The sequence below is a fragment of the Mercurialis annua genome, linkage group LG1-X (assembly GCF_937616625.2).
Source record: "Mercurialis annua linkage group LG1-X, ddMerAnnu1.2, whole genome shotgun sequence".
Lineage (NCBI taxonomy): Eukaryota > Viridiplantae > Streptophyta > Magnoliopsida > Malpighiales > Euphorbiaceae > Mercurialis > Mercurialis annua.
The window spans coordinates 68,916,600-68,938,905 of record NC_065570.1 but is presented as its reverse complement, the minus strand read 5'-3'; the positions used below and the strand labels follow the sequence as shown (position 1 = coordinate 68,938,905).

The 22,306-nt window shown below is 35.4% G+C and overlaps 4 protein-coding genes across 5 annotated transcripts; 2 read left to right on the top strand and 2 right to left on the bottom strand.

Annotated features, from left to right (window-relative positions):
- The first annotated feature begins 81 nt into the window (after positions 1–81).
- LOC126665240 (dihydrolipoyllysine-residue acetyltransferase component 5 of pyruvate dehydrogenase complex, chloroplastic) lies at positions 82–3,725 on the top strand. Its single transcript, XM_050357971.2, has 6 exons — positions 82–1,167; positions 1,552–1,743; positions 1,832–1,919; positions 2,976–3,046; positions 3,174–3,257; positions 3,354–3,725. Exons 1-6 carry the CDS (start codon positions 307–309, stop codon positions 3,456–3,458), a joined length of 1,401 nt encoding a protein of 466 aa, XP_050213928.1. The 5' UTR covers positions 82–306; the 3' UTR covers positions 3,459–3,725.
- A 152-nt stretch (positions 3,726–3,877) lies between these two features.
- LOC126665239 (LRR receptor-like serine/threonine-protein kinase GSO1) lies at positions 3,878–7,324 on the bottom strand. The gene is made up of 2 exons (XM_050357970.2): positions 4,487–7,324; positions 3,878–4,398 (listed from the first exon to the last, which is right to left on the bottom strand). The coding sequence occupies exons 1-2, from the start codon at positions 7,029–7,031 to the stop codon at positions 4,091–4,093; spliced, it is 2,853 nt and encodes a 950-aa protein (XP_050213927.1). The 5' UTR covers positions 7,032–7,324; the 3' UTR covers positions 3,878–4,090.
- A 1,912-nt stretch (positions 7,325–9,236) lies between these two features.
- LOC126664717 (RNA pseudouridine synthase 3, mitochondrial) lies at positions 9,237–14,727 on the bottom strand. 2 transcript variants are annotated; one of them, XM_050357234.2, is made up of 12 exons: positions 14,566–14,727; positions 13,757–14,069; positions 13,508–13,573; positions 13,227–13,385; positions 13,017–13,064; positions 12,830–12,910; positions 12,543–12,659; positions 12,310–12,411; positions 12,032–12,190; positions 10,314–10,942; positions 10,188–10,235; positions 9,237–9,805 (listed from the first exon to the last, which is right to left on the bottom strand). In XM_050357234.2, exons 2-10 carry the CDS (start codon positions 14,066–14,068, stop codon positions 10,568–10,570), a joined length of 1,419 nt encoding a protein of 472 aa, XP_050213191.1. In that variant the 5' UTR covers position 14,069; positions 14,566–14,727; the 3' UTR covers positions 9,237–9,805; positions 10,188–10,235; positions 10,314–10,567. The 2 variants fall into 2 exon arrangements, with proteins under 2 accessions (XP_050213191.1, XP_050213192.1); XM_050357235.2 differs by having other exon boundaries at positions 14,018–14,069; positions 14,566–14,726.
- A 944-nt stretch (positions 14,728–15,671) lies between these two features.
- Positions 15,672–20,911, top strand: LOC126682014 (probable magnesium transporter NIPA4). Its single transcript, XM_050377570.2, has 9 exons — positions 15,672–16,224; positions 16,551–16,607; positions 17,527–17,617; positions 17,693–17,853; positions 17,979–18,106; positions 18,221–18,358; positions 19,775–19,867; positions 19,986–20,091; positions 20,192–20,911. Exons 1-9 carry the CDS (start codon positions 16,083–16,085, stop codon positions 20,299–20,301), a joined length of 1,026 nt encoding a protein of 341 aa, XP_050233527.1. The 5' UTR covers positions 15,672–16,082; the 3' UTR covers positions 20,302–20,911.
- Positions 20,912–22,306: the final 1,395 nt, after the last annotated feature.

The following is a 22,306-nucleotide window of genomic DNA, read 5'->3' as shown; positions in this document are numbered from 1 at the left end:
ATAGTTTCAAAATCTTTATACCAAAGGATCCTAAATCCGTATTCAGCATCAAAACCGCAAGACGAGCAAAAAAAAGGCCCAAAAGCATGTAGATCCAGTTCATGTTCTGAACTCCAAAATACAAAAACACAACAAATTATGTGACTGAAATCACCGGTAAGGTGGTTGAAACCTCCGCCCTCTTTCGATGTTTCCAAGAACCTCAACTCCTCGCTTCTAACTCCATAACTACAACTCAAACCCACTTCTTTTTCATTCCAATCTCCCATCTTTCTCATTGCTTTCTCTCAATCAATACACCCGAAAATGGCCCAGCTTCTCAAAACCACATTCCTCCCTTCAACATCTTCTCTCCACCCTCCTCATTCCAACTCTGCTCTCCACATTTCCTGTTCCCGCGCCCGTGTCAATGCCAAGATCCGAGAAATTTTCATGCCCGCACTCAGTTCCACCATGACTGAAGGAAAAATTGTTTCCTGGGTTAAGTCCGAAGGCGACAAGCTTTCTAAAGGTGAAAGCGTGGTCGTTGTCGAATCAGATAAAGCTGACATGGATGTTGAAACTTTCTACGATGGTTATTTGGCTGCCATCATGGTCGAAGAAGGCGGCGTTGCTGCTGTTGGCTCTGCTATTGCTTATTTAGCTGAGTCCGAGGAAGAAATTGCCGAAGCTAAATCAAAAGCCTCCTCGTCCAGTTCGAGTTCTGTATCATCGCCATCGCCAGCTCCTGCTGCTTCAGAAAGTAAGACAATCCCGGAGCCTGTTGCCCCTGTAATTGCTGCTAGCTCCGCTTCTGTCACGGGATCGGCGGTGCACCCGGCTTCTGAAGGAGGGAAGAGAGTGGTGGCGTCCCCGTATGCGAAGAAGTTAGCTAAAGAATTGAAGGTGGAGTTGGGTAGAATTGTGGGGAGTGGCCCAATGGGTAGAATTGTGGCTAAAGATGTTGAGGCTGCTGCTGCTACTGCTAGTGCTGAGGTGGCATCTTCTGCTGCTGCTAAGGTGGGAGCCGCTGTAACTCCGCCGTCCAGGGTTGAATTGGGGACGGTGGTGCCTTTCACTACAATGCAGGGTGCGGTTAGTAGGAATATGTTGGAGAGTTTGAGTGTTCCTACTTTTAGAGTTGGTTATACTATTACTACTGATGCACTGGATGCTCTTTACAAGAAGGTAATTCAAATTTCTTAATGTTTTTGAAAATGTGGCATTTTATAATGTAGCATCTCTTGTAAATTAACAATAATGGCAAGTCTCATAATTTAGGTTCAGGATTATCTTAATCTCTAGCTAGGGAACCCACATTAAGATGATAGATTACTCTGGTAAAACTGATACAAAATTCAGATCTTTTCACTGTTTACATTTCAGCTGCTTATATACTACTTGGTTTTTTCCTTGGCATTTAGGGATATTATTAGTGCTATTTGTAGGAAGGTATAATTATGCTGAAATAATAATTATTAATTGTCAACATAAAGATGAGCATTTTTTTTCATGTATTCACGTGTTTGGTGATTCAAACTTAATGTTATAATTTTTCTTTTGTGTGATTAGATTAAGTCCAAGGGAGTGACAATGACAGCCTTGCTTGCAAAGGCTACTGCACTTGCTTTGGTTCAGCATCCTGTAGTAAATTCTAGCTGTAGAGACGGCAACAGCTTTACATACAATAGTAGCATCAACATTGCAGTTGCTGTGGCCATAGATGGTGGGCTGATTACGCCGGTGCTTCAAGATGCTGATAAGGTTCTTGTTTATTTTCTATGGGCTGTCCTGAGATTTTATAATATGCTCATTGTGATGCATCGAGGTCTTATTCCTGTGTCTATTTCAGGTTGATATTTACTCATTGTCTAGAAAGTGGAAGGAGTTAGTCGATAAGGCTCGGGCTAAGCAGCTGCAACCTCATGAATATAATAGTGGTACTGTTATTTAGTTCATGCTTATTAATCTATGCATGTAATTTTGATTGTAATTCTCGAGAAATGAATGCGCAATTTTGGCTCTATGATTATGCATTTATTTCATTCCACTGTATTGCCCTCAAATCAGGTGTAGGTACTGTAGGTTTTGGTTTATGCTTTTATTAATCCCTAAGTCTGCTATTTATTTATACTGCAAATGCAAGGTGGTGGTTCTTTTTATTTTCCTGAAATTTGCAATGTGCTGTTTTTTTTAAAAAAAATTACAAGGTGCTAGTTAATAGTTAGTAATATGTAGAAACTTAGGTATGGCTGAGGCTCAAGTCGTGGAAGACTGGAAATTGCTGATCTTACAGATTCTGGATTTGGCTTTGCGTTGTTCTAGAACTGAAGAGCATTGAGTCCGCAATACGATTCAGTCTGTGACATAAGTATTATGGCCATACTATATGTGTTTTTATTATGCATTTATTGATTATTAAGCCTACGCTATTGGTTTACATTGAAGATGCTGTTAGTAGTTTATAGAAACTTTGCTATGGCTAAGGTTCAAGTTGTGGCATACTGGAAAATTTGTAAGTCTTTCAGATTCTAGATTTTCTTTGCTCTACCTTGCTCCAGACTGGAAGAGCATCGAGTCTGCATGATCCGACATTTAGCATAACTATGATGGCCATACCGTGTGGATTTAAATTTCAAGGATTATAGTGTAGGAAGATGCTTACTTTTGAGGTTTTGTGATTGTAGTTTCTTCATTTGACTTGAAAACAATTCTGTTTGAAATGAATCCTATTTTTCATAGAATTCTGAATGGCTGGAATGATTATAGCACAGTTTGCACAGCTCGACCCTGCTAGTGTTCTAAGATACTGATTACTCAAGCTTGATCGCCTCCTTAATTCTTTATCAGTAATTATAGTTTCAATTCCTTGCTGCAAATACCTTTTTGTTTTCCTATTTGGTTTATTTCTTAAATTTGGAGCTATAAATGTTCTACGTTTGGTTACTGATTTATAATTCAATTGGGTTAAGCATATGCTTTATCTGTTTTGGCAGGTACATTCACACTTTCCAACCTTGGAATGTTTGGCGTGGATCGGTTTGATGCCATTCTACCACCTGGAACTGTAAGTGCCTTCACTTGAATTTAAATGGCATGAGTCCGTTTTGTTCTGTGCATGAGGTAGTGAAGTTTACGGATGGCCGGCCTTTTTCTCGTCAGTATTACAATTATTTATATTTTGTCTGACCCAGGGAGCAATTATGGCGGTTGGTGCATCTCAACCAACCATGGTGGGTACCAAGGATGGCCGCATTGGCATAAAGAACCAGATGCAGGTAACAAATGGTGTTATTTTCTTTAAATGATTTAAGGTCTGAGTAAGTGATTGCATTTGGAGTCTGATTCTTGCATTGTGAATGTGAAATATGCAGGTAAACGTTACAGCTGATCATCGTGTAATCTACGGTGCTGATCTCGCTTCTTTCTTGCAAACCCTTGCAAAGATCATCGAAGACCCCAAAGATCTTACTTTCTAAACTACATTCATTTCATTAGATGAAGCTTCTTTTTTTCATATGTTGCACACTTCTTTAACCTAGTTGTATGTTTGCAAAGCTTGTTTTCATAGTCCTTGATATTAATGAGGGAGACTCGTGCAAAAGAATGTAGGAGCTTAATTGCTCTGTTCAATGTTCCGGAGAGAATCTTAGTAGAATTTTAGTTTTTTTTTGTGTGTTTCGAACATTACATTACTATTTTTGTACTTTAGCAATGCCATAAATACTGGTTTTCTCGTTGCTGTCGATTGGCATTACGGATGTTATCTTCCCCATTGCTCATGTGAGGCATGAATTTAATTGTCAAGGTTGTAGTTCTATTGTTTACAAGTTGAATTGTTTGACCTTGCTAACACTTTTGTAAAAATCAAAACAAACCAAGTAATTGAACCGAATAATAAGAACTAAGAATCTGACCCAAATTTGCTATTGCTATCACGCTATGTATACATATATTACTAACAAACGATATTACAGAAGATGTGCAGTACAGGTTGAGTTCCAACAGCTGCAGTATTGTGTTTGATATTCGAGCCTCTTGTACTATCTACAATGATTTTGCACATAACCAAAATTGACATATTACATGTACTGTATAATCCTTCACAGATTCATCTTGCATTCAGGATCATCCTCAACACACTCTTCATCTTTGGCCTAGCTTCCGGCGAAACACTGACGCAGCTAAGCGCAACCTTAACAAGTGCAAGCATTTGGCCTCGGACGGCCAGCGAAGTTTTGCTGATGTTGAAATCAAGGATCTGATCCCATCTATCTGGCTGCGATGACTTGCTTAACACCCACTTGGCTAATTCGGTTCCCTGACTAACTGCTGGCTTTCCGGTTAACAGTTCAAGCAGAACAACCCCGAAGCTATATACGTTCCCCGCCATTGTCACTCGCATCGTGTAAGCATACTCTGCATTCATCAACAGATTATCAAAATTCATGCAATGATTTAAAAGCTATGCAGTTCTTACTATAGAAAAAGAAGGTTAAGTATTCACCTGGCGGAATATAGCCGACTGAACCAGCAACAGTCGAAAGGCTACTGGTGCTCTTTGTGGGATCAATCACCTTATAGAGTTCGATGTCTCCAACCAAAGGCTCCTTCAGAGACTTGAGCAAAATGTTTCTGCTCGAAAGATCAAGAAGGAGAATCGGTCCTGAGGTGTATCCGTGCAGAAAAGTAAGAGCCTGAGCCACTCCGACTGCTATACTGTAACGACTTGCCCAGTCAAATGCATGTCCGAGTTTACCGTGCAAAACATCAAAAAGGGTACCCTTCTGAGCATGATCGTAGAACAGATACGCGCTATCGACAGTCATGACGTAGGCCAATGGCGTCATGACATTTGAATTGCTCAGCTTCCCTAAAACTTTGAGCTCTTGATCAAATTTATCGTGGTTTCCCAATTGGAATATCTTGTCGCTCCAGTTAAGCTTCTTGACAAAGTAGCTTGCGCCAGAAGGCATTTTGGCTTTATAGTATGTTGAAAATCTGGTCTTCAGAACTATGTTCAATGGATTGGCAACCGCTTCCAGGGCTTTCGTGAAGTCGATATTCGACCTGTGGATTGCATTTGCTGTCAACAGATTGCCATGGATGACCTGTGGAGATGCAAAATCTTCCCCGAATTGCGAAGGCTGATCATTAACCTTAAGAAATCTTCTGGAGAATAAAAAGGCAACAGCCGCGACCACACCAACAGCAAGAACAGCGGATACAACTGAAACAATCACAGGCACCGCAACCGAATTCTTCTTCTGCGCATGTCCAGGAGAATTGTTTGTTTTGGTAGCGTTAACAAGACCTGCATTTCCACCGTAACTCACCGAAACCCATTTCTGGAAGTTTGGGATAGTTCCAGAGAGCTGGTTATTCGAGAGTACCAACTGCGTTAAGGATCCCAATCCGGTAAGAAATGTCGGAATCTCACCAGAGAAGCTGTTATTCGAAAGATCCAAAATTTCCAAATCCCTGAGATGGGAAAGAGTGTTCGGAATAGGCCCTCGAAAGAGGTTGCTGCTGAGATTCAAAGAAATCTGCAGCTTTGGTGGCATAATAGGAATCAAACCGCTTAGTTGGTTTTCGCCGAGTTGAAGTTCTATCAAAGAATCCATGGTGCTGATGGTGTCAGGTATTGAGCCATTAAGCTTGTTTCCTTGCAAGTTCAAGTGAGCAAGATTCTGCAAGTTCGAAATTGAAGAAGGTAAAATACCCGTAAGCGAATTCCCACTGATATTCAAAGTTGACAGCCTGTTCAATTGAGAAATGGAAAGAGGGATTTCTCCGACCAGCTTGTTGAGCTGAAGTTTTAAAACTTGAAGAGTACTAATATGACCCAATTGCCATGGGAAGGGACCTGTAAGATTATTCTGAGCCAAATTCAACAGAGTTAAATTCTGGCAAGATCCCAATTCAACAGGGATCACATCACTTAACTTATTGTTATCCAATTCCAAGTAAATCAAGTGCTGGAATGAATTGAATGAAGACGGGATCGGCCCACTAAGTGAGTTGCTTCCCAATCTCAATCTCACCAAGCTTGGAGATATACTTGCAGGTATAAGACCATCCAGCATATTATTAGTTAAATCCACAGATTGCAAATTAGACTGAGACAAAAGGTCTGATGGAATAAACCCACTTAACTGATTATAACTAAGATCTAAAATCCTAAGATATCTTGTAATTCCACTAGGAATTAAACCACTAAATCCATTTTGATTTGCAGCAAATCTGAAAAGGGTTGTGATATTTGAAAGTGTGTGAGGGATTATTCCACTCAATTCATTTTCAGACAAAATCAAAATCCTCAACTTGGAAAGATTTCCAATAGAATCAGGAATTGATCCAATAAGCTTATTTACACTAAGATCAATCACACTTAAATTCTGATAATTCAACAATTCCTGAGGGATTTCACCTTGGAAAAAATTCCCATAAAGCACAAGTTCCTCCAACGCCATGGATTTTCCAAGTTTTACAGGAACAGAACCAGTAAACTTATTAGAACGAAGACTCAAACTTTGAAGTGCATCTAAACTCTCTAATTGCAAATTAACACTACCATTCATAGAATTAAAAGACAAATCCAAAGATTGTAACCCTAGAAACCCAACAAAAGTAGGCAAAACACCAGTCAAAACATTTTTACTAAAATTCAGCCTCTTGAACCCATTAATCCCACCACAGCTACTGACGAACTCACCTGGGATTGAGCTAAAATGGTTGTTGGAAAGGTCCAGAATTTGCAAAGATTGAATCTTGCAAACATTTACCAAAAACCCAGAACCAGAAATCCCAAACCCAGATAAAGCAAGTGCAGTAATTGAAGTATTATCAGAACTGCACGTAACCCCTTTCCATAAACATGGGTTAGGCTGTGAAGTAGCATCCCAAGGTGAGGAAGAAGCTGTAATATTTTTAAGAATCATAGAGAGAGTGATCATAGTATTTGTCTGATTTGCAGACAAACAGTTTCCCAAGGGCAACAATATCAAGAACAAGAACAAGAAACAAGAACTGCAGAACAAAAACCTTGTCATGTTCTTGTTTTTTAAGCTTTTTTTTCCTGTTTTCTATGTGGTATTATGATACATAAACAAAGATTATATTTTGTTGGGTTTTTTAAGGAGACAAGAAGAAGGAAGAGCAGAGAATGAATCAAGAATCAAGAAACTGATAGATATGGAGAGAGTATTATTTTGAAAAATGTGAGGTTAATTTGTGTTGTGTTAGTGGGAGAAATTGTAAGTAAAAGTATGGCGTATGGGATGCGCAGTTGACTGATGACTTACACTTGCAAAGACTCAGACTTTATCACTCACAAAACAACAAACTCAACAATCAATCCATTGTTGGTTTCAACTCTGTGTCTCTATGTGTTTACGGTTTTGGGTTTTTTTACTTTATATTTTAGTTTTAAACTTTTTTTTTTGGCAATGCTATTTTCTTTTTTAAGCAAAAGATAAATTTACCCCCTTCAACTTGATAGAGAATATTCAAAAAGTCATTTTTACTAAATCCTATCAAATCATTATGTCTCCCCATTTCTGCTCATGCATGAGAAACACACATATTTTTTTAATTAAAGCATTATAAACAACCTCTCTTAAATCTCATTTAAGAATAAAAAAAAGTTCTCTATATTATTTTGTTCAAACTGACTTAATTTCACAATTTTCTGTATTTTTTTCTTTGACGTCGCGCAACTACATTTTATGAATCTTTTGAATTTTTACATTTATGGATTAGTTGCATGGCTGTAATTTAAGATATTATTTCTCTCGTTGCAGCTTTCTGACATTGAAAATTTTGATTTGAATGAGCGACTAATTGAGGGTTTGAGAGAAAGCGCAACAGCTTGTGCAAATTTGAGAAATGATATATCAAGAGTTATTGATTAGCAGGTTATACATTTATTTTGCATATTCCATACTGTGTATTTATTCCATCTTTATATAGATACTTAACACAATAATTATGTAAGCGAGGCCAGCTCAAGCGGCTAGCTCTCTAGCGCATATTTAAGATTTCGGTTTCGAGGGAATAATGGTTTAAAATTGATCTAAAATTTAAAAAATTAACTATTAACTACTAATGTAATTAGACTCTACTTCTATCGGAAAAAACACCATTATTTAAATATTTAAATATTCATGGACTGCGAAACTTGCACATTAATTTGTCTTCAAAGTGCATTAATTTGTGTATGTGTAAAATAATGCTACAAAAAGTCCAAGTCTTCGGGGTGGGACCTTTGGTGGAGCTCAGATTTAATGGTATGAAAGCAGTCAGTCTAACCCCAAAACTACGCGTTTAAATTATTCCACAAGTCTGAAGATTTTGGCCTACTGTTTTAAAAACCTCCGACTTTTTAACCTCTTCTTAATCCTACCATAATGTTAAAAATTTGTCAATGTTACTATATTTTGTATTTTTATATTTCAATTGCACCCTGAAATATTAAATTAATATTTTTTTATTTGAAAAAAAATTAAAAACATTCTCCATGTCTAGCATATATTAATTGTATGTTTTTAAAATTTATTTAACTATAGTTAAATTAATTAAAAATTTAAATTAGTGTTAATTTGATTACGGCTTTTAGTTATTTTTTAAAAATAAAAGACTTATTTATACTTTTTTGAATAAAAAAGATTTTAATTTCATCTTTATACTTAATTAATTGAATGATTTAATCATTTAAGTAAAAGAATTAACAAAAATTAAAAAAAAAGGTACAATTGAAAATGAAAAATTCGAAAGTGGATTAAGTTGACAACTTTTCAACGTCGGGATGAAATTGAAAAGAAATTTAAAGTTGAGGTGTTTTTGAGTAATTAGGCTTAATATTTTTTGTTATGAGAAATTTTCTTTAATTAGATGAATCTTTTCCCTTTCTAAGCCATTAACAATTTTAGTCTCTGCAAATTTTATAAGCTAGGTCCACAAAAATAGAAAATATATTAGTATATTTATGATAATAAAAATATGCATAAAATATACTTATAATAAATTTGTCCAAATTAATAAATGATCCATTCATCAATACATTTATAATCTCTATAAATAATAGTATATGCTTAGTCCAAAACAGTATTAGTTTATAGAGGGATGTTTTACTCTATCATGTGTTGACGAATAAATTAAACAAGAAATATCTTTCATGCATTCTATAAATGCTTACGTAAATAAGACCTTCAAAGGATAAATTGGAATTCTCTAAAAATGCTCAACTAGAAACAGAATTCATGGAATATCTAATTTTTACCAACTTATGTTTCCAGCCTTCTCTGATCATATGATTCCGGAAGTTGGATTTTTACAATTTCTGATCCTATGCTTCAAAGTTCCATTTCTATGTCTAAAAACACTGCGGAAACTCCAAAACTTTACATTTATATCCTATTCTTTTACAGATTATTCAACATTTTCATTTCCGTACAACATAGAGTCAGGCTTCTCTGCAATGTTGCCTGCAGCCTCTTTTAAAATAGCTACGGTTGCTTAATTACAGAAACAACAGCTATTGACCTAGCTTAGTTATCAAATTTCATGGACGAATAGCCTTTCTACTCTCATGTCACAATGAAGGTTGTCTAGCAGACGCCACTTCAAGAAATGTCCCGTACCCAGTCATTGTCATTATCGCCGCCACCATCACCATCATTTAACTCAACTGAGATGATTTTATAAATATCCAGAGTTGTACAGTAATGCAACTTTCAATTAGTTAGCCAGCATCAGACCAAAAGCAGGTTGCTGAAGATAACTCTGAAATGAAGAATCCTCCAAAGTTGACACAATTAAAGGGCCCCTGTCCAGTAAAATTTCCCTTTCTATTTATAAACATCATTAAAAATGAATTAACACAAGCATACATATTCTAACTACCCAAATCATTAGCAGATGTTTATTCAAATGTTTCCTAAGGTATGACGTAAAAACTCTATGTAGCTTGAGGACCCAAATAGATTGAAACAGGCATTACAGATGACAATAATTCACTGCAGTCATACGTGTCATTGAACATCATTATAAGATTCTCTTGTAGTCTTAATCTGTTAATCAGTCATCGGATGAAAACAAAAAGTTTCGAAAATTCTGTCACTATTGGTTTTATTCACGTAAATTAAAGTTGACTATTAAAATTCACAGTTATTGAGTTATAACAAGCAGATAGAAATAAAGCCACGTACCGCATACGTCCAAAATCTACGCAAAACAGCAGGTTGATCTTGTAACCTCTGCATATGGAAAAAGGGGCAATCTGAAATTAACAGTCTTGCAATCAATAGAAAGATTTGTCAATTTAAGAGGAGTACCTTAACATAGAGCTATGATGCCTTTATCTCAATTTTGCAGTACAAAACATTGCCCTCCTGTTTTCTGGGAAGAGCAATAGCTAATCTATCCGCAAACATTTCTCATATGGTGCGAAAAATATATGTTTTGAACAAGAATGGATGTAATATTTTAGTAGAAACCAAAAAAGAGGATGAATGACAAAAACCGGGATACGATCACTTTGTAGAGCTACATAGGGGACAAGCTCTATGGACACAACATTTTACCACCCTTACACCAAATAGGAGGACATGAGGTTCCAACTAATTTTCATGTGGGTTGGCATAGATGCCACAAATCGGAGAAGATCAGGCTTTGCCCTAAGCTCAGGGTATATATTTTCTGACTTTTGATTTAATAGATAAAGAAACTTTGCGATGTTTGGAAGTACAAGTTCCCTACAATGGAGATGTAACAGGGGGACCTTTGACAAGACGCTTCCCTTCTGAATATCTAGACCTGCTGGCCTCCGTAACTTGTATGGCTTCCCAGAAAATGGCTCTATATCAACTTGGGGCATTTGCTTCCATCTCTGGTGCACAAACCAACCATACTTATAGTCACCAACAATAGGAGTCCCAAGAGCTTCAGCACAATGCACCCGGAGCTATACACATATTGAAAAGGAAGAATTAGACAAGGTACAAATGCATTTTCATGATTCATCATAATTCAAAATCTTGAAAGAACTCAATGTATTGAAACATACTGTTTCCAACAGTTATAATCCATTTTGTATTAAGCTTATTATTCCTATTTCCTAAAGCCTTACCTTTCTATCAAATAAGAAAAGAAGGCATCAACTAGAAGACGATATCATTTATCACCTAATTTTAGAAGACAGTTCAAAATGCCCATCTTGACTAGTTTGTCATCCTTGAAGCTCGTCCCAGACAACAGAGGGGAGACGTGCGAACATAAGCTTTTCATGGGTATATACAGATAGACAACAGTACTTGTTCTGATGATTAGGGAACACAGAAATCGGTTGCCCCTCCTATATAAATCCTATTTCTTGCATATTGAGAAATAGCTTTTCATGCCTTTTTGTCCATTTCGATATCTATGTTATTAACACTTTCATGAACTCCTTGTTCTTCAGTTATCCCAATCACATCATCCCCTTCTTCAGTAAAGAAAATTGATCGTGGATCTAACTTAACTGCACTTGTTGCCTCCCTATTAATAATAATGAAATAGAAATCTGTCCCACTTCAATCCATCATGTCGCCAATTGATATAGCACTTATATTCTTGTCCTTTTGATTACCTTTTTTGCAGAAGTCCTGGTGTCATTAGACTTTCGACCATAATTTGAACAGCTTAAGGACTGTCAAATAACCAGTTTGCCCCAAAGTTCAACCTGTTGGGTGAGGCTTTAGCAATAGTTTTAACTTTTATCTTAACACACGCACACGTCATGCTCACTGGACTTGAAGTGTGAACAAACAAGCACATTGGCCCATCTCACCTTGTGCGCAAATTATTTTTTATAATTAATGAAATGGGGTTGCCAAGGATTAAATTCTAAACCTTTCAGTCAAAGAGGCTCTGATACCATGTCAAATAACCAATTCACTCAAAAGTTCAAAACTGTTGGGTGAAGCTTTAACAATAGTTACATCTTAACGAAGACCATTTCATTCAGTTCACTAGTATCAACTAAACCAAATATGGATAGCTCTTTTCACAATACCTGATGCTTTCGTCTTGTAAGTGGACGTAGCTCAACCCATGAACATCCATTTACTCTAGGACCCAGTACTCGATATTCAGTTAGAGCTTCCTGTGAAGGTTCCAAACCGGATGGCTGAGCCAAGACAACTCTCTCAGTCTTCCCATCATTAAGCAGCACCTATAATAAGTAACAGCTGATCAAAAAGCCATCAAGAAGCCATGAATAAGGAATATGTCTCGCTGCTTATAAACATGGGCAAACACACACACACATAGAGAGAGAGAGAGATACAGAACCTTTGAAATACGAGCTCGAATTAATCCTTCCTTTTCCTTGGGACATCCAATAACCAATGCCCAAAATCGTTGATATGTTGCTTCACATGCATCATCCCAAGCCTAAAATTATCAGTGCAACATTTCACAATTCCAACTTACAAGGTATAAGCATTAAAACACCTCTCCTACAATATTTTGTCAGACACATCCAGAGCCCTCAGAATTACATAACAATGAGACAATACAAATACCTTACAATGGGAACTCGATCTATTTTGGTCACTGAATAATGATTGAAGATGCTCTACACTTTCTTTTGTCCGTGCCAATAAGAGGAGACCACTGCTCTCTCTATCAAGGCGCTGCACCTGGAAAAAGTATTGGTATGAGAACGGCCTCGTCAACAACAATAAGTTATACTTGAAAAGACAGTGTAGAATTAGACAGGAGTTCTCAGCAGTAATTTCAAGTAACTGCTACTTCAAAATGAACAATGAATACCTCCTCAGGAGTATATGTCACTTGCCAAGCAACTTACCAACTTAGGCCCCTCATCATAATCATAAGACAAAGCTGCAGCTGCCAATGCGTCCATGCTATTGTGAACTGGAAGATTCCCCTAACAAAAACATTACATGAAAATAAATTAACAAGTAACAAAGTTTGCAAAGGCAACAACCAACCAGTTAGAAGAAATAATGTGACTACAGATTCAAACTTCAAACCTTGACTGGTACTCTTGGGGGCTTGTTTAGTACAATTATAGCAGAGTCCTGAAGTTGGAAAATGCTATTAGTAAGAGAGAAGGCAGTAAATAGCTGAAAACATAACAGGCACAACAAAAAGTTTGGCATATCAAGTTCACCAAAGCACGGCTACCATATTAAGAGTTCAAAATGTTAGTTGGAAAAATAATAATAATAAAAAAGACATGCCTTGTACTTGACACGCCTTTGTAAATACTGAATCTCATCAGCATTTGGATATAAAGTTCCGCTTGGAATGGTCTCAAACCTCTTAGAAATCCTAGTCTCAGCTACCGATACAGCAATATGAACTCTTTCGCCTGCCTCCATGACTTCATTAGGCTTAATCTGTAGACAAGCTGTGTTTTAGAATTTTTAAATCAGATGGAAGCACAGAACTTCAGAGAGAAGTAATAAGAACTAAAACGGAGAAGCATTATTAACGCAGCAGATTATACATGCAAGCATACCGTTCTCATAGATCTTTGTCCTCCTTGTTCTATAGAGTTAGAGCCTCTTCTGCTCTCTATGTGTACCTGGTAGAAGGGGGAAAAAGCTAAAATGAGGCACAGAAAATTGTATCCTACTCCCTTAGCACAAGGTCCACTTCTGGTGCAAGGGATAAAAGAAATTTAAAGGAAGAGAAAAAGTTCGGGAAAGCAAATCAAGACAATCTAAAAAAAAATAAAAAAAAATAGCGAGATATGTTTTATGCTCACAAGGCCCTTATTAAAATGCGACTGAATCCCAGAGTCATAGATTTCATCAAAGTAATACTTGACCCAGCTAATTGCGGTGACATGAGATGCTGTGGAATCCTTCCCTGGCAAAGGAAGGCCTGGGAATGGGGGCAAAGATAGAAGCTGGCGGGGCTTGGGTCCATCTTTAGGGGAGCCTAGATGTGCAACATTATTGGAGACTCTAATGACTGGATGGGCATATGCGGGAAGTGGAGGAGCTATTCTTGAGTAGCTTCTGACCTTATTACATAAGACACGCTTGCAGCGGATATTCTTCCAAATTTTCTCCATGCTAAAGAATGCAAGATCAAAAGATGAAAGAGCATATGAGAAATTGTAGTTAGGAGGCATATTACCAGAAAATAAAATACCATTAATCTGTTAGATTCCATCTTAAAACCGATTGGTAATTAAGCGGAGATGACCAACCCATACATATCAACTCACACACACAACCAATATGGGATAATCACACTTCCAACAGTATCAACTGCCTAACTGATAAAAACAACAGAAATCATCCCAAACAAGTGCTCAGATAAGTTAAAACAGTGAATTAAAACAATAATCCGAAAATCTTAAGCTTTAAACTACTTCTTACAGCAACAAATGCATTTGATTTTCAATTGAAAAAAAAGATAGGTTTTAGTTTTTGTCAAAGCTAAAACGCAATTATACTACTACAATCAAAGCTTAAATATGCTAATTAATTATTATAAGAAATGCAAGAGAATTAAAAAAAAAAGTAAAATACAGAATGTAATGAAAGAAAAAGGAAATGAGATTACCTTGAAGAAACTGAGATTGTATAAAATTTTGATTAACTGTAAGTAGGGAGTAGAACGACGCCGTCGGGAGAAGAGAGGAGAGCTTCTAACGTATGAAAAATGCAGGGCATCACTCCGTCTTTGGATTTGTGTATAAACTTTAAATAAAATAACTCATCAAAAGCCTAGATTAATCCTTCAATTATATGTATGTGCCACGTTTTCATCCTTAATAGTTATTGTCTTGACTCTTGAGGTCACCGTCGCACTTATACTGCCAAATTAGATATTTTAGTGAGATTAAAAAACACTAAATTAAAGGAGAAGTATTTTTTTTTAAAAAGAATCTAAATTTAGAAATATTATATTAATAATTTGACGTAATGATCAATGTTCAAAAATGAGTATAATTTATAGACCTGATAATTTTAAATACAAACAATTAAAAGATATGACAAAACTCAAAGTAAAATGGGTTCGTATTTTATGTAAACATGTTTGAATTATAAACGAGTCAATCTGTTTATTTCACGATTAATTTTATATCTAAACGAATTATATATGCATATTCCTTTTAGACATGATTAATTTTGTTAATTGAATAGTATTTATTTTTAATATTATTAAATTCTTAATTATATTCATGTTTTTTTATATTATTTATAGTCATGATGTTATTTGAATAATTAGATAGTACAAATTCTCTTTATATTCTATTCAATCAGTTTCTATATTGTTTGAATAGGGTGAAGCGTGTCATTTTAAACAAGTTGATTCAACAATACATTTAGCTGAACATATTTATACGTGTTGTGTAATATATATTGTAATTGATAGAAAATACAAAATATGAATTTTTAAATTAACAAAAATAAATTGAATATAATTTAAAAAATTAAAAAAAATGATCATGATTGATTAAAAAAGCACAAAAATCTGAATTTAATAAATAATTTGACCTAACTAAATAAAGTAGCAGTACATTGTTTGTGTAAAGAATAAAAAAAAAGACCTTTGCATTGTATGTAATAACTAATAAAAATGAACAATGTCCAATAGTATAATATTAGGGATGAAAGGTAGTAGTTTCAAAAATATAGGGATAGAAAATGGGTTTCCAGTAAAGCCTAGGGATTTGATTGTAAATGTTTCTCCAACCAAAAAACAGTAGCGTGTTGCAGTTGCAGAGTTGTACTACGGTGGACTCGAAACAAATTAAATCAGAAGATGATGATGATTCATATGAATTAAAAGGAAAAATTGAAAACCGCCAACCAATCACACAAACAGATAAAACCAACTTCAGTTTTCAATTTCGATTCTATAGTTTTTTTCAAAACCCATTCGCCAATTAGTTAGTTTCAATCTTCTATTTACATGCAATTCTTTTATTGTGATTTAGTGATCGTCGAATGTTGAAAACGGTGCCTTTTGAGGCTAATACTTTGTTGGGTGTTGTTAAAGTTTGAAGTTTTTGACATTTTTCAAGAAATTATTGAAGAATCATTAATAATAATAGAGTTCGAGGGTTAAAATCAATGGCAGAGGGATATAGGGGAATGTCGTCTGATAATATAAAGGGATTAGTGTTGGCATTGTCTTCAAGCTTCTTTATTGGCGGCAGCTTTATTGTCAAGAAAAAGGGTTTGAAGAAAGCTGCTGCCTCTGGTCTCAGAGCTGGTAAGAATACGACCATTTTTATTTGATCATAGAAGAGTTTGTGGTGTTACTTGCAAGCTGCAACGTACAATCTGCTTTCTCTTTATGTATGCCTTAAATATGTGTAATTGTATTCTTATCTGAACATTACACATTTTTGTTTTTGTTAATTGTGATGCTTGGAGATTTTAGAATGTGTTTGTTTCACATGTTGAATTTCTTCTTTTACTTTTTGTCTACTTAATTGTATCATCAGAAGCCTTGCCATCCTTATTGCTTAATGTTTCTGTTTATGCCTTGACAGTAGTGAGCTTCTACGGTATCTAAATATATAGATTTTAATGCAGGTTCTGGAGGTTATTCCTACCTGTATGAGCCACTATGGTGGATTGGCATGATTACAAGTAAGTCATCCTTCTTTCTTTTCACTTCATGAAGTGCAGTAACAAACATGTTCAAAATTGTTTTTGCTAATGGGGAATATCCATCGCACATATCGCTGCAAGGTTAAGTTTCCTAAGTTTGCTTATGTAATCTACTTAATGGATAAGATAATAAAACCTACCTCTTCTAACATGATAGATTCAGGCCTCTCTGTGTTGTGGAAGCTCATAACTTCTTCTACCCTTTCATTTTAAAGATGTTATGCTTTTTTAACATCATATCATTAAGTTGACTGTTTCTTACTGTATGTGACATTTGATTAGCATTTCGTCTCTTACTTAACTTTTTCATATCACAATCCCTATTTCTGTGTTTCAGCTGCACATTTACATATTCTTTGAACTACTTTTTTTGATGCGTGCTGTATCAAGCAGAAACTCCTTTGCATTCCATTCTTAACACTTTCCGTCGCTTGGCACATCTTTTTTCACTTTTGGATTCCAAAGCTAACTTAAGCACTAGGACTTCAGCTACAACACTGTGTCTTTGTATTACAAATGATTATAAAAGCAACTAATTTCTTGTTTGGTCTGCGGTGCATATTCTAATGTAAATACTTCAGTTATCAAAATTCTTTTGCAGTGGTCAAACTGGCTTTGTGATAATTCTGAAAAGTGTGACACTTTTATATGTCTGTCTATACTTCTCTTTGTTAAGATCGCAAGATCTTGTTAGTTTTTGGTGTAGAAGGGGTCTTCATATTTTGTTTTGTTCCATTTGATTCTTTATTTTGCATTTCATCATTCACTATCTTTTGTCATTTTCTCTTACCGTGATTCTTTCTCTTTTCTTTTCCTTTTTTTTGTTGTCTTTATTTTATGTTTTGAAGCCTATTAAAAATTTGAGTCGACTCTAACATGAATAATGTCATTATGGCAGTGATTGTTGGTGAAATTGCCAACTTTGCAGCTTATGCATTTGCACCAGCTATTCTGGTCACTCCTCTTGGCGCGCTTAGCATCATTATCAGGCAAGTGAACAGTTTCAGTTTGACCATAGTATATCAATTATCTGATTCTAATATTGGTGTTCAATTTTCTTGCAGTGCTGTCCTAGCACATGTTATCTTACGAGAGAGGTTACACATTTTCGGGATTCTTGGTTGTGCTTTATGTGTAGTTGGATCAACCGCAATTGTATTACATGCTCCTCAAGAACGTGAAATTGAATCTGTCAAGGAAGTATGGGAACTTGCGACTGAGCCAGGTAATAATTCCTACTCAGGCAATTTATTACATCTTTTACCATGACAAATCCCTGATATCCGAAATAATTATTCTTTGTTACTTTCTTATTTAATACTTTTAACTCTACTTTTTTGGACTCTGCAGCTTTTCTTCTCTATGCTGCTTTTGTCGTAGGAGCAGTTTCCATAATCATTGTTCGTGTTATACCTCAGTATGGCCAGACTCATGTTATGGTTTATATATCAGTTTGTTCACTTGTAGGATCGCTGTCGGTATGTGTCAGTTTTATTCTTTTGTTGAATTTTGTTATTGTATTTTCTTTATTTCAGGTACATGCAAATTTATCCCATTATGGCTGAAATTGTCATTTCTGCTTATTCTAACAGGTCATGAGTGTCAAAGCACTTAGCATTGCTCTGAAGCTAACATTCTCAGGAACAAATCAGTTGGTGTATCTCCAAACATGGGCCTTTGCCTTGGTTGTGGTTACCTGTGTGATCATGCAGATGAACTATTTAAACAAGGTATGGCTTTTCTTTGAAGTTATATTTAGTCCCTTTTTGCTTGTAATTTTGAAGGATTTGCCTCTTAGGCTCTTCCTTTTTAAAATCTCTGATTTATTGCTCTTCAAGCTTAGAAATAACTAACATCCAATCAATTTTCCTAACTATTTCATAATATATTTAATTATTATTTTTGGGCAAAACCATAATGTTACACGTAGTCTTCCTGATGGCATGAGGTTGCTGAATTTCAGTAATTTCAAACATGGAATAAGTTCAGCACATCATGCATTTTTTTCCTGTTTCAGGTTGCAAATATCAGCTGCACCTTTTCTTTTACTGCCATTTAATTTGTTGCAGTACAAGTATGTCGTATAAGTAATTTAGATTGTCAGCTCATATAAAGGTCAGAGTAAAAGTTCTGAACAAACGGTAAGTTGGAGTCCTGCATCACTAAAATTAACCGGGTTTATGAGATGAACAATTCTATGGTTGATGTTGCATGAGCTAAATTTGAAAACTGAAAAACTAAGAAATGAAATATAGAATTCGATTTATAAGGGCTAAAATTAAATGCTAACTTGCTTTATATCGTTCTATAAATTTTGTATTTAAATGTGAAAACCACGAACTGGCGGGGATAAAACAGCTGTGATGGTAAGAATAACAAATAATGTTAATGTTAATGATGGTGATGGTGATGACGGCTGTGGCTTTTTGTGGTTGTAGCTCTTTCGCAGTATTTTATGTTTAAACTAGTGGTAGAAGCAACAAAAGATGACTGGATGTTAGTGATGCCATGGTACCTGGTGGTGGTATTATGGTAAAATGGTATTGTTATCAGCTAAGAAATACAATTAGAAATTATACAGTTACTCGCGAACGAATCATTGTATGTTTAAATGTGCTGTAAAACTTTTTTCATATTTTAGTTATATTTAAGCATTAAAAAAAATGCTCTAACGGACTAATTTATGAGGAGTTCAAGGCAACTTATTAATTTGGATTACAAACACCCCTAACTCATTCTTTAAAAAAAAAACGTTCTAATTCAACTTGTTAGTTTGGGACCTTTGTGTTACAAACACCCCTAATTCATTCCTCATTTGCTTTTATAAAGCAAAATCATTTTTATGCATGATTTTGGTAGTAACATTGCTGCATGCATGGTCAGAGCCTCGAGTTGAATACATTAATGCAAGAGTTTTTATCCCATACTACCGTTTCGCCGCGTCATTTTTACAACAAGCCAATGAGCAATTGCGATAAAGAATCTTTTAATTATTACTTATTTTTTTTTATCATTCAATTTTCCACATAGCTAACGAACTATTGGTTTGTAGCATGAATGACATTGCGCAATGGTTGTTGTGTTGTATAATTTTACTTAATGAAATGTAGTTTTGCAGTAAAGTTTGATTATTCTCTTGATCGCAGGCTCTTGATACATTCAACACGGCGGTTGTATCACCTATATACTATGTGATGTTTACCTCCTTGACCATTTTGGCCAGTGTAATCATGTTTAAGGTAATGTATGTTGGTTAGTGTAAATTTGCTACTTTTAAAGTATTCAAGTGCGGTCGGAATTCTGGATTCAAAAATAAATTTGTTTTTCATCTTAAATTTATTCTTGTTATCCTGTCAGGATTGGGATCGGCAGAATGCAACTCAAATTGTTACTGAAATGTGTGGTTTTGTGACTATCCTTTCTGGAACTTTTCTTCTTCATAAAACAAAGGACATGGTTGAGGGTGAGCAGTAATGAAGGGCTTCTGTGGATCTTTTTCTTTTTCCTCCTTTTTTTTTGATTTCTCGTGGTTTGGTTGCGAATAAATGGAGCTTTCTTCTCAGGTTCATCATCATCTCTTCCGCTGAGCCTCCCCAAGCACGACGATGGAGAATATGAACACCAACCTGAAGGAACCCCTCTTCGACGTCAAGCATCTATTCGACAGATGTAGCTAGCTAGCTGTATTTCGTGATTCATCAGTCTACTGCCACACGAAAAACGCATATATTCTTTGGGGGCTGAGGAACTCGGCACCGTTGACCTGCTTATCAGCAATGGATTTAGCTGATCGGTCTTATTCCGTAAGAAAAAAATGAGCAAGGATGACCAAAATCCAACCTCTACGAAAAATGAAATGAGCACTTTGAGCGGCAACCGTTTTGCTCTCCCCTTTTGGTATCGGTGAAGCACCCGTGTTGGGGAAACATAATTTTGTGCACATTATTGAACAATACAATGGATTACCTTCAAAATTTACAAAAATAGATGCAGATTTTCGTGGACGCTGGATTGATGATCGATGGAAAGGGAAGTTTTGACATGCTCGAACACATTGAAGGAAAAACCATAATTTCCAGCATCAATTAGTTTGAAGTTTCGACATAGCGTTTCACATTCTTCTGGACTTGTTTTTCCAACAAATTAACAGGGAACATGTTGAATGGTAGTATTATATTGACCCAAATACCATCCTTTTCTTTTCCTTATATTGTAACTAGAATCAAAAACATGTGGAACATTAACAGATTTTGTTACACGAGTGAAGTTTGTTTTGATCTTTAGCAATGTTGAAATGGTAATGCTGCAGCAACATTTATAGTTTCATATATTTAATAAATTCAATTGTTCATGTACACATGGGCATGTCACATATCATATGTGTTTACCAGTGGTCGACACAGACATGCATGCTTCAATGAGTAAGCTGGCACTCAGCCACTCATCAAAACCCTAATTTGCGAAGGTACAAATTTAAGTTTGATTTTCGTGGATTAATATATGACATGGTCAGGTGCGGAACAACTAGGAATTCTAATATGGGGGACTTGCTTGTACAAAAATAAAATTGGGAGGGCTAATTGTCAAAAAATAAAAAAATTAGTAATTTTATTTTAAAAAATAAACTTGGGAGATGGTTGCCCTCTCAGCCCAAAGAGCTGGGACATGGTAACTTAGATATTGTAATAATCTTCAAAGTTCAATCAACAAAAAGACTGACTCTTCGAGACGTATTGCTTAGGAATTTCAACGATTTGTTTAATTGATAGAAATCATGATTCAAATCTTACGTATATTTCGATTCCAGCAAATGATACAAATTAGGCGTATAAGATATTCACCAACATATAAAAGGATAGGAGAGCGTGTTGGGTTGCTGTATAGAAGATAAATTTGAATTGAAGTTGCTTGGGGAAAACTCATAACTCAAAAGTTCAATTCAAAATGCTACAACCATTCAAATACTAAAGGTAAAGAATTTCCCATTAAAGTAGGTAGGACTAGGAGTCTCTATATCAACCGTAATATAGATTTGGGACGATACATTAACTTTGAGGCAACCAAGCTGCTATATCAACACTAAATACTAATGCATCCTTAAATTCCCAACTTACAACAACAAAGTGAAGTTTGATTTTTTTTTTCTTTTCCGTTTTGTAATAAAAAAACAATAATATAAGAAAAGATAAATAAGTAACTTAATAAAATAAAATGGCCAAGTATAATATTGACCCTCGTGTTAGGCTCAGTTTATAACTTGAACCTTAGTAATTTTTTTATTTCAAAATGGTACCCAATGTTATTACAAAATGCCAACACAGCGTACACGTGAAATTTTATTCAATTTGGATGTGAATGATTTATATTTATTTGGAACTCACGTCACAAAAAGTACAAACTGGACTATATGTCAATGCCACGTGTATGTCATTGGTAGTTCACGTCAATATATGTAAAGAAAAAAATAAAAATTTGTTAAAAAAGGTTCATTTTGTTATTTTTTTTATAACATTTAAGGTTCAAATTAAAAACCAAACCAAATACGAAGGTGTATATTGTACATTAAACAACTTCCCAAAACAAAAATATGTGTAGAAATGCAATAACTTTGAAAGCTATCGAGTGAATACCATAATGTGGAAAAAATTAAGCAAAGAGATTCGAGAATAAGCAATTCC